Source organism: Nycticebus coucang, chromosome 4 (assembly GCF_027406575.1).
Source record: "Nycticebus coucang isolate mNycCou1 chromosome 4, mNycCou1.pri, whole genome shotgun sequence".
Lineage (NCBI taxonomy): Eukaryota > Metazoa > Chordata > Mammalia > Primates > Lorisidae > Nycticebus > Nycticebus coucang.
The window spans coordinates 121,131,375-121,143,712 of NC_069783.1; the positions used below are offsets into that span (position 1 = coordinate 121,131,375).

At 48.2% G+C, this 12,338-nt stretch overlaps 1 protein-coding gene across 4 annotated transcripts in view; it reads right to left on the reverse strand.

Annotated features, from left to right (window-relative positions):
• NOS1 (nitric oxide synthase 1) overlaps positions 1-12,338 on the reverse strand; it is a 178,231-nt gene that overhangs the window by 78,446 nt on the left and 87,447 nt on the right. For all 4 annotated transcript variants that reach the window (XM_053589651.1, XM_053589653.1, XM_053589650.1 and 1 more), the window contains exon 2: positions 3,921-5,055. In XM_053589651.1, the coding sequence (XP_053445626.1) occupies positions 3,921-4,645 (725 nt within the window). In that variant the 5' untranslated portion in view covers positions 4,646-5,055. The remainder of the gene's footprint in view (positions 1-3,920; positions 5,056-12,338) is intronic.

Consider the following 12,338-nt stretch of genomic DNA (forward strand, 5'->3'; position numbering starts at 1 on the left):
GGTTGGCAGGGTCGAACCCAGCCTGGGCCAGCTAAACAACAATGACAACTGCAACAAAAGAAAAATAAATAGGCGTTGTGGTGGGCACCTGTAGTCCCAGCTGCTCAGAAGGCTGAGGCAAGAGAATTGCTTAAGTCTTAGAGTTTGAAGTTGCTGTGAGCTGTGACGCCACAGCACTCTACCGAGGGCAACGTGGTGAAACTCTGTCTCAAAAAAAAAAAAAATAATAAAAAATAGGGGTAGGCATGGAGTCCAATACAGGTGCAAACATTGAACTAGGGAACACGTACTCTTGTTAAATCACTCATCCTCTGAACTACTCACCTAAGTGGGTTTCCCAGAGCTCTGCCTTTGCTCTGGGCCGCTATCTCCCTAACTTGACCTCCTCTGAAGCAGTTTTTTCGCTGCTCTGGGTCAAACAACCTCTTCACATGCACAGCTGAGATGGGGTCGCTGGGGATAACTCTCAGGGGTGAGGATTGTTGGGGGCTTGGATGGGATGCAGCCTCCAAGGTGGGAAAATAGATCTTCAGGGACAGGACCCAATGTCATGCTGGCTTGTCCCTCCCTCATCCTTGGGGAAACAAAGACAGGAGGTTGCTTCCCTAAGATGGTGTTTGGAGAGGTCCCAAGGGGCTCTCTGGCTACCAAGAGAGCTCCTGTGAAGTCCTCTGAACCACTTCCAAGCCTTGTGTTCTGCACCAAGCCTTTGTACCCCAGACTGTTGGCTGGGGGAGAGGGTCAAATTAGCTTCTAGGAGGGAAAGAGCTGGCTCCCAATTAACTTCTAGGAGAGCATGTTGGGATTGTCAGGGGGGTTCAGGCTCCTGGGGTGGTAGGGCTCTGAATGTAACAGAGCCTCAGGAATTCTGATGCTCCCTCCAGGTGCCCGGACTATGCACAGTTCAGATCCAAAGTTAAGTGTATGAAACATTGGATACAGCAGGGGTTCAGCTGCCTACAGGGAGGGGACTTAGCTCACACAGGTAAGACAGAGCTCTCCCTCCCTATTCTAACTTCCTGCTGCTTTTCTCAGAAGAGAGGGTGCTAAGGAAGAGGGAAGGTCATGTAGGACTAGAGGGCAGAGGTGGTGGCCAGGGCAGCCTCTGGGGAGGAAAACTCTCTAATACTTCCTGGTGGATGAGGTTTTTGATTCTAGATCAGGGGTCCTCAAACTTTTTAAACAGGGGGCCAGTTCACTGTCCCTCAGACTGTTGGAGGGCCGGACTATAGTTTAAAAATAAAACAACTATGAACAAATTCCTATGCACATTGCACATATCTTATTTTGAAGTAAAAAAACAAAACGGGAACAAATGCAATATTTAAAATGAAGAACAAGTAAAGTTAAATCAACAAACTTACCAGTATTTCAATGAAACTATGGGCCTGCTTTTGGCTAATGAGATGGTCAATGTCCGGTTCCATATTTGTCACTGCTAGTCGTAACAAGTGATGCAAGTGTGCATCAGTTAGTCCCGAGACTGAGAGGAGGAGTTGAGAGACAGAGAGAAGGAGGGAGTCGGAGAGTGCGGAGCACATTCCACACATGCGCACTGCGGGCCGGACCAGTCTGCTGCTAAGCAGGACAGGCAGCGGTGGCAAAAACACGGCGGGCCGGATAAATGTCCTCGGTGGGCCGCATATGGCCCGCGGGCCGTAGTTTGAGGACCCTGTTCTAGATCCTTCAGCTGCTTTGGAGTTTAAATCCCTTGAATGAGACAGGCTGCTCAATGTCCAGAAGACATGTCAAGGCCTCAGGATGCCACCTCCACTGGATATGATACTGTAGGAACCCCCGGGAGGCAGCAGCTACCCTGGGGACCAGGTTCTAGCCTGGGAGACCTCCTGTGCTAGTTGTGGGTGAACCAGGCATCAAATCTCCACCAGCCAGGAGAACCCTGAGAACAGATGCTGGCCACCAGCTCTGTAAATGGACGTCTAGGGCAACAGAGGTCCCAAAGCATCTGCCCCGCCAAGAAGGTCACACCATGCCCTGTATCCTGGGGCCAACATTCTCTGTGATTGCTTTCCTGAAGTGAGGACCAAAGATGCTGGGAAGACTGCATGCTGTCCCCAGGGAAAGGCGGGTGGCTCAAAGGGAGGCGAGTGATCCTTCTTTCCCCTCTGCTTGGGGGCTTGTGATGGAGGCTCTGTCTTCCTACCAGGGGGAAGCTGGGGTCTCCCTGGAATTGCTCGGTTTTGCATGGGTGTGTGAAGTTAGGAAACCTTCAGGATGCAAAGGTGGGCTAAGGCCAGCTGCCACAGATTGGGGGTGGGGGGAGTAGGGAGGAGGATTGGTTCCCAGGCAGTTCCTTATAAACACCAGGCACATTCCCATCCCAGGACCTTTGCACGGCTGTTCCCCCTGCCTGCAATGCTCTTCCCCAGACAGCTGCCAGATGCTCTCCCTCACTCCCTCCACATCTTCCAATGTTGTTTTCCTAGTGAGACCTGCCCTAGCCTCCCTATTTAGACCCCCCCAACACTTCTGATCCCCTCCCTGACATTATTTATCTCCTTAGCACATATCACTGACATACAGTCACAGGTAGCTTATCGACTGTGCAAACATCAGAATGCCCTTGCACAAACCCAGATATACAACCTCCTACATATCTAGAATCTCTGGTCTAGCCTATTGCTCCTGTGCAGCATGTGACTGTCCTGAATACTGCAGGCAACTGTCACACAACGGGGAACGTTTGCATATCTAAACATAGAAAAGCTACGGTAAAAATATAGTATTATAGTCTTATGAAAGCCTCCTCGTATATGTAGCTTGTTGTTACACAGCACATGGTTATATGACAAGCTCCACATGTTTATCTCTTGTCTGTCTTCCCACTACACTGTAAGCTCCCTAAGATCGGGGCTTTGCCTATTTCATTCATTGTCCTTCTCCTAGAGCCCAGAATAGTGCCTGGCACACAGTAGGGCCTCCATGAACATTTGTTAAATGAATGAATGCAGGGGCCCGGAAAGCTACCTTCATCCAGGTCCCTGAGGGGCTTCCTGGAGAGCTCTAAGTGCTCATGGGACACTTGGGGGTTCTTGCGGAGGGGGTTAGGAAATCTTGGCCTAGATTTCTAGGAGTGAGAACAGACTGGAACGTCCCTCTGGGTGTGCCCAGACCCACCCTGGCAGCACTAAGATGAAAGTGGAAGGGGGTGCAGAGAGAAACTTCTCTCTCTGTTCAATCTCTTGACGCACTATTCTCCAATCACCTGGCCTAGGGGATTTCTCCCCAGAGGAGGAGTTAGCATCACCCACTGTGTTGTCAGCTCTCCTCCCCAGGAGCATCAGAAAATGCCAATCTGGCAAACTCAGAGGTGCTGCTACCCAGTTCTTTGAGTTCTAGCCTCAGTTCCCACATAACCCAAGCAAGACTGCTGTTCAGGGGAATTGGGGCCAATTCTATACTTTGGGTCCCTTTTCCTCCTTTAGAACCTTCCTCATCCTTGACTGGCTGTGGCAAGGAGGAAGCTGACTTAGGCTGAAGGTCACCTGGGGCTCAGCTCTTCCCTTTTCTCTTCCCAGGACCCTGCCATGAGCCACACGCCCAAGGGTGCCGTGCTCACAAGCACCTCTCACTCACTGGGAAAGCTCAGGAAAGCCCCTCCTCTGAGCCTCTGTCTTCTCACTTTTGAAACACAGGTTACAGAAGCACCCATCTGTGGGGTCCCTGGAAGATGGGAAGATATGCTGTCTGCTACCATGACTATCAGCTGCTTTGGGTGTCATGGCAAGAGACGCTGCTAGAAGTTATGCTCGCTTGTGTTTTACAACTGTAATTTTAAGTGAAGACCAAAGCAGGCGGAGTGGGTGTGGGTGTGCAGGGAGGGGTTCTGGGCTGAGGCTGTCTCAGGGCTCACACATGCATGCTCGTGTAGACACACGCACACTCCCTGGGGAGCTTACCTGTCCACCTGGATGCCTGTGTCTTTCATCTCTGCCGTGGCAGGTGCCCCTGCCTTGGCCCCTTTGCTCCCGCTCGTGAGAAGGTTCAGCACAGGTTCAATCTCTTTGAGCAGTTCGTTGTTCTCCCCTCTGCTTTGGAGGCCAACCCTGGTTCCTTTCTTGGCAGGGTCCTGGCTTGGGGGCCTGGGGGCTGGGCCATTGGCATGGGACAGAGAGCCGGCCTCCTGCCCACAGTCTTGGGGGTGCTGGGGTCCGTTCCCCGGACCCAAGGTCCCATCCACTGTCAGTGATTGCTCTTTGCTGGCTGATGGCTGGTGGGACAGATCGACGGCTTTGGTGGCAGGACCCAGGGGCTGTGTCACCCGGATGGTCTTGGGAGTCCCGTCGCCAGTGAAGGTGGTCTCCAGGTGCGTGGTGAAGCCCTCGGGGCCCCTCAGAATGAGGACCACGTGGGTCTCAGAGGCAATGCCTCTGAGCACCTCCAGGGCGCTGTCGTAGCTCAGGTCCACCAAGGGCCGGCCATTGACTGCAAGAATAATGTCTCCGGCTTGGATGAGGCCGCTCTGCTCTGCGGCGCCCCCTCGAATCAGGTCGGAGATGATCACGGGGGGCTTGCTCACTCGCTCTTTCACCAGGAAACCCAGGCCCCCTACTTTGCGCTTGAAGAGACGCACGGAAATGACATTGGGTTGGATCTGCTGAACACCGAACATGTGATCCTCCATGGTGTCTGCCTTCCAAGGGTCCCGGCTGAAGACCTCCAAATAATATCAGGCCAAGACAATTCACCCAGAGAACCAGGCTTCAAGCTACGCTGAGACCGGAGCCGGGGAGACGGGTGCTGCAGAGGCTTCAGCCTTCCCTGTCTTTGACGTCAACCCGGCGTCACCCACTCATTGCCACTGGGCCGTCGGTGGCATGATTTCACGCATCTGCCTCCCTCCCTGTTCTCTAAGGAAGTGACGGTTGACCAGGCAGACGTCAGGAGAAGCGGTGGGACGTGTCCCTGAGCAACAGGTCAGGGAGAAGTGTCTGGCGAATGTGTCTAGAAGTGACGCATGATAGATGTGAACTATTCTCTGGGCATCTTGATCACTAGGCTGTTAGATGCAGATCAGATCCGGGGCTTCCCAAGCTGAAAAGAAGGAATAGGAGAGGGGATGAAAACAAGGAAAAAAAAATGAGGGAGAGAGAGATTGAAGAGGCTTGTACACCACCACCTCGGAAACTAAGATGGAAAACGCAGTGACTGACAAAATCTAGTCACAAGACACTCTGGAGTTTCGAAACTAACCTGGAAACTGAATCCTTCTTCCTGGATGGGACATCTTTCCCAGAAAGCTGCAAACTGCCTACTTTCATTTCCATGATCAAAGCTCTCGGAGACCAAAGGATCTCCCCAGGGAAGGCATGGACAGTCAGCCACAGACATCAAATGACAAAGAATCACAGGACCTGTCTTATCTCTTTCCTATCGTAAGAAGTCACCACTCCAACTCGTCCTGCAGCCTTACTCTCTGTGTCCCGTACACATTTTTCAGTCACAGCTCAGCTGACACAAATCTTTGGTGTCTGCATTCCAGCCACTCCCACAACAAAGAGGGGACCCCTCCTCATGGACACCTGCCAATGAGGGATGCAAATTGACCTTCATGACCATTTTTGTACCTATTAGCTTGCTCCAAGTTCAAAAGGATAGATGTGGTCAGACATTATAAATACCATAGAGATAGGTCTATGTAAAATTGTGGGCAGCACCAGTGCTCCACGTATCATCTGCAACCCTGACAGAGAAACATTAGGAAGAGTGGGTGTCGTACCCTGGGGGTTAGTCTATGTGCAGAATAGGTGATCAATGAATATTTGTTGATTGAAGAAGAAAAAGCCCGAAAGACTAATCACACCAGACGCTTTTGGGCACTGTCACAATTGACACATATTTTTGTTTTTCTCCTTTAACCCTTATAGTGATCTCTCAATAGACGGAGAAACTGAAGCTTGGGAAGGTTTAGTAACCTGTCCAAGGTCACATATAGAATACTGGCAGTGGGAGGGTGTGACCTTGAGTCAGCTCCACTCTTGAGCCTGAGCTTTCAGACTCACACTCTAGCTGTTTGAAATTTATATTCTGGTGATTTTCTCAAGTCCTAGCTTTTTCCCTGAAATGCAGGCAACTTTCAAGTCACTGACTGCCATCAGGCTCAGGGAAATGGGGTGTGACTGCGGTACCCAAGGCTGATGGGGGAGGGGGCTGCTGGAGATGTGGTGTGGCCCAGGTGAGTGGTGTGCAGCAGTGGCATGTGTACCATGTACAATAGGAGCCATCTGGGTCCGGGCAGGTGATCCTTGCGTGTGGGTGGGGTGGGAGCATCAGAGAGCCCCCCATCTCTTTCCCTATCTCCCACTCAAGTCCAGGTTCTGTCTTTATCCCGGGACCCCTCTCTGCAGCGTCCTCACCACACTAATACAAGAAGGGAGCCCCCCTCTGCTGGGACTAACAAACTGATACTCACTTACTTGTTTCCTTTTAAGCGACTTCCCAGGGTCACCCCAGGGCAGAGGCAGCTGACAAGCTCCTGCTACCTCTGAGAACAGGATGTGGGTGCAGAGACCCTTCCCAGAAGGAGGTTCTACCTTTGGGATTCCCTCGAGAGCTGGGTGATTAGCAAGTTTGGCCTCCCATCTGCAGTGCACATTACATAACTCCGCCAGCCCCTTTGTGTGGGTGAAGGAATGATGAGTACCCGGGCCCAGCCCGGGCTGCCTCCTCCATCTGGTGTTGCCCTGTGTGTGTATTTCTCTCTGTGTATTCACATCGGCCTCATGCTGTGTCATTTCTCTGCTGTATGTGGCCCATGTGCCGACCGGCTGTGTGTCTTTCAGCCTCTTGCTGCCCGGGTTCTGGTTTGCAGGGAAAACCATCCTGGGCCGCCGTGGCCTTCCTCCCTGGGGAGACTCGGTCCATTCTCTCTCTCTCTGCCTGCTTCTTTAACTTCCCCAGTCCCCATCTTTTCCAGGTGCCAAACCCTGGATGCTCATAGTTTAGTTGGAGGCAGAGACAGCCGGGACCTCCAGTGCTCTCCAGTGTCCAGTTTGGCATCAGGCTCTGTTCTTTGATGAAAGAAGGCATTTGAATGTGCACTCTTGGGAAGATAAGCTCCCCCTCCATACTACACTGGCTCACATCTCCTGGCTTGGGCCAGACTTTCCTGAAGGACAGAGACTGGAATTGGTCTTTGGTGTATTTTGCTTAAGAAAAAAAGAAGACAGAAATAAAGCAATCCACAGCAGCCCCAGCCACTCTCAGCATTTTCTGAGCCACTCTTAGCCTGGCTCCTGTCTTTCCTGGCTGCTGTCTAGAATTAGGGAGGGCTCTCGGCTGGTGCTGTTTCCCTGTCTCCCAGAACTTGGCCCTGGAAATGAAACTTGATCTTTGGAAGGAATTGGAAAGAAGCTGGGCTGGAGAGAGGCAGGAATAGTCACTATTTGCTGAGGGACAGAGAGAGAGAGAGCAATCTCTGTGTCCAAGCTGAGGATTCTGAGCACCCTCCCTTGTCAATCATAATCTTAATACCAATTCCCTAACACCTACTTTCCTGTCTTTTTCCTCCCCAAGGAACATCCTCACCTACTGTCATATTTTTCATCCTTGTCTGGACCAAGGTCATGTTAGGTTGTCTCCATTTTATAGGTGAATAAATTAAGCTGCTACAGGGACAACTACTTGTCCTTGGTTTTCAAATGTCCAGTTTCCATGTGGCTCTTCAGGGATGGCTTGATACCCTAGTGCCACAGGGAAGATTTTCAAGGTCCTCGCTGGTTCTATCTGGGTGAGTTCTTTATTTGCTCTGAACCTCAGTTTCCTAATCTGTAAAATGGGATCATTGGTAATAACCATGTCTCTGGGTAAGTGGCAGGATTAAATGAAATAGAATGTAGCAATGAGAGGGCATGCTCAGAAAAGCAGGTTCCTGTTATATAACGCATAATGATTCGGGCTTCTTAGCTCCTAATATAGTGCATTTTCTTGTCCATCTTGGTCCTGCTCTCTTCAGGACGGCCTACTTCACGCACCATTTAGAAGGGGGTCCTTCCCTTGAAATCACACCGAGGAATCTCGCATGGGTAGCGGTGAGTGGTGCCTTCTACAGAGAGGGGTGTGCTGGGTGGGATAGTTGACAACCCAGCCTCCTCCCTCGGGAGCTGGGATTTTAAACAAATCACATATGCATGTTTGCCAGAGTACATACCATGGAAACAATACTTGGGTCCAAGCCTCATTTGAGTATTCAGAAGCTTTGGGTGTGTTTATTTCATTTACCTTGCTGTGAGGAAATCAGTGGCTGACTGTCAGGGATGACTGCCAGTGAGAAGGAAGGAGCCCACATAGGCCAATGTCTGCCACTACATCCTTGCTGTGTGACCTTGAGCACTCGTCTCCCACCTTCCACCTCATTTCTGCAACCTGAGTAATGATTGAGAGTTTACTATGGGCTAAGCATGGTGTCCAAACCCTCTGCAATGGGTGTCTTATTTAATCCTTACAGCCACTGTATGAAGTAAGTGCCTTTTTATCCCCACACTACAGATGGATGAGAGAAATAAACCAAAGGTCTAAGCAAGTAGATTCTGAGCTTTGTCTCCCGTCAATCACAGCCCTCATAATGATCTCACGACACTGTGCCTTCCTCCTTTTCCCTCGTCTGCTGATCTGATTCCCCTTTGATTGTTCCCATTTTGCAGGTAAGGAAATGAAGTTCTTATAGGGAGACCACTTGTTTTGGTTTGGTGGTTTGCCATTTTTAGCACTGAAAGTCAGAGAGTGTTAGGATGAAGAGGAGCTGTTGCGATCAGCTAGTCTAGCTCCCTCATTCAAAAGTGAGAAAACAAAGCCCTGGAGATTCAAAGGACCCGTTCAACACGGACCAGCCCCAGCTGGAGCATCCCAAGCTGTGGCCGGTCTCATATGAGACTCATCAGTTTCAAAGACCAGAACATCTCAAAATAATGTTTAAATATTGATGATTACATGCTGAAATGATACTGTCGCAGATATTTTGTGTGAAACAATATCATTGTGAAAATTAATTTCCCCCTGTTGCTTTTTTTTGCAGTTTTTGGCTGGGGCTGGGTTTGAACCCACCACCTCTGGTATATGGGGCCTACACCCTACTCCTTGAACCACAGGTGCTGGGTCCCTACCCCCACTGCTTTTTGCGCTTCTTAATGTGACTATTGTAAAGTGAAACTTGATGCACGTAGCTCACATTATATTGCTACTGGGCTGCAGGGGTCTATGCAGCCCCACCATGGGATTGTGGGTTCTTCTCTGTATCCTACTCTCTGTCCCCTGGGGAAGCTATTGATGAGTCAGGCAGAATAACTTCTTCAAGTTTTACTTCTAAAGAAACAAACAAACAAACAAAAGAAACCAGAAAAATGACAAAGAGGGTTTAAATATCTTGTCACCTTTTGAGGTTGCCCATTGGGAACAGGCATGGTGGGGTTGGGATGTGGAGAGAGAAAACCCACCTAGAACCATGTGAAGAAGGGGGTTACGGGGAGGATGTCGCCTGGACTAACAGCTGAGAATTCAAAACTTCTGCCTTCTGAGCATCAGTTGAAATCTAACCCATTTGTACAATGAATGCGTCCTTAAAAGAAGGAGGCAGATCTCTACTTACAGGTAACAGAAATGAGCTCAGAGAAATGCCATTCGGTGACTAAAGAAAGGTGCAAATGGGTAAATTCTGTACCTGTAAATGCGGAGATTGTTCTGGAAGAAACGGATAATAAGGATTGCATCTTGCGAGGAATATTCTAAGTCAGTAGTAGGAGGGAGACGCACTTTGCTTTGAATATCTTTTTTCATTTGGGTATCATGTAGATTTCTTTACTCACATGTGTATTACCTTTTAAAGGAATGATATTAAAAGAAAACAAAACCCAGCCTGTGAACTCCTGGCTGGTTTTCAGCTTGCACACCCACAAAAGTCTCTGATGGCATTATAGCCCTGTTTCCTATCTCCCTCCAAATCTCATTTAAAAACAAATTCCAAGTCCTCGAGTCTTTAAAAACAAAACAAAATACTGCCACCCCCAACACAAACAAAAGACTGAAAAGCCGTAAACCCAACTGTGCACCTCTTAAAAAAAAAAAAAACGAAACAACGGACTTCCTCTTCCATCTCCTGAACTGCTAATTTGCAGTCTTTCCCCAGAGGGATCACCAGCCGGAGTCTAGTTGAAGTGCTTTCTCCCACACCACAAACTCACCAAGCCCCCACAGCTTGGGGAGGGGGTAGGATGGCATTCTGTGCCTTGGGGGACCCAAAGATACAAGCACCTTGGGCCAACAGAATTTCTCTAGCTGTGGCATTCTCTGAGCTATAGGGCTACCGTTTGCCCATGATGACCTTGATCTTCCCAAATCTAACGCTCACATCTCAAGAGTAGGAACTGGCTCAGTTTAGAAACAGGAGCGTGAGTTCTAACAATTGTTTAAAATTTTGTAGTGCACCCTGGTGCTGAGAGTTTGGGAAATCTGTACTCTCTTACACAGCTGCTTGGTATTTAACCTCTTTGAACAGTACCTTGGCAACGTCTCCCCAATATTTACAATACACAAATCTTTGGCTTGATAATTCAAATTTTAAGACTTTCTCCTGCAGATCAACTATAAGGAGCATCCTGAAACATACACATACACTCACGCACACGCGCACACACACAACTCTTCCTTGTAGAGTTTTTCATAATATATCAAAACATTGGGAGAATCTAAGTATCCATAAATAGAAGACTATTCAATAAAATATGGTATATCCATACAATGGAATTCTGGGAAGGCTCTCAATAAGTTGGGGGTGGGGCTGATCTTCAAGAGATGTGTTAAATTTAAAAGCAAGGTGGAGCATACTAACACAGAAATATATTTATATAGCCATCATGTCTTCATCCATGCTTCCATATAAGCTTGGGGATGCACTGAATATCTCAGGAGAAATATCTAAGCTATTGGTAACAGTGCTTACAAAACAATGCTTTGTGTTGGTGGGCAAGTTACTTAACCTCTCTGAGTCAGTTTTTGCATCTCGAAAATGGGGATGATAGTAGCGCCTATTTAGGGTACCTGTGAGGATGGAATGATGTACTAGTTAGTATTTTCTAAGTTCCTACACAATGCATCTTAGGTTATGTTAAGTGCCTCATAAATGGATCCTCTTACTACTGCTATGACTAATTATTATCATGTAAGTGGCTATGTTTTTTAATTGATCATCTGTGGTGTGCAATGGACATATTACTTACAACATTTTGAGCCAAAGGACCAGGCAAAAGTGTGAACACATAGACTGGTCCTGTCTCCCAGTGGAGCAGGTGCCACACTCACTGGCTCCTCTTTGGAAACCTGATAAAGCAGCATTTGGTGTATTGGAAGACCGAGTCCAAGGGATGCAGCCAGAAGCACTGGAGCCCTAGAACTTGGTGGTGAGTCAATACCATCAGCAGGGTGTGGAGATATCACTGCCTAGTCCATCCCAGGAGAGCTACAGGGCTGCAGTCCTTGTGTTGGAATAGATCTGGGGAATTAAACAGCCTTCATGTAATACTGAAACCAATATTATAAAACTCTACAAGGAAGAGTCGTGTGTGTGTGTGTGTGTGTATTAGAATTTAATATTAGAAAATATTAACTAATATGTCATTTCCTCCTCACAGGTACCCTAAATGGTCAATACTGTCATCCCCATTTTTGAGATGCAGAAACTGCGACTCGGACAGGTTAAGTAACTTGCCCACTGTCACAAAGCTGAGTAGAGAAGCTAAAATAGTCTGACATCAAAGACCTTGCTCTCTTTGGAAAAGTGATCCAAACAGCATCATTAAAAGAAAACAATAAACATTACAAAAAAATTTACCAGAGCTCATTGACATGGGCATCATATTGAGGGAAAAATACAGAATTTAGGGCTAAGGTTCTTAAATTGCTTCTATCCATGGACCTCTCTCACTGCTTTCCACCTTTGCCCTTGCAGACAGGATCCATTGGTACAAGTGCTGTGCTGTGCTCAAAAGCTTGGCTTTGGAGTTAGAAAGACAAGGGTTTGTGATCTATCTCTGAATCTCAAAGCCTCAGATTCCTCATCTGTAAAATGAGAATGCTGATGATTTCTATTTTAAATGTAAAAACCAATAAATTACATGGGATAATTTAATTGGGGTATGTTCAATGGGAGTAATCCATGCAAAGTACATGGAACTGTTAACTATTATTTTTAGAGTCCCTTTGATCACACATCAAGAAAATTAACCATGGGGAAGTGCCTGTGGCTCAAAGGAGTGGGGCGCCAGCCTCATATGCTGGAGGGGGCGGGTTCAAGCCCAGCCCCAGCCAAAAACTGCAAAAAAAAAAAA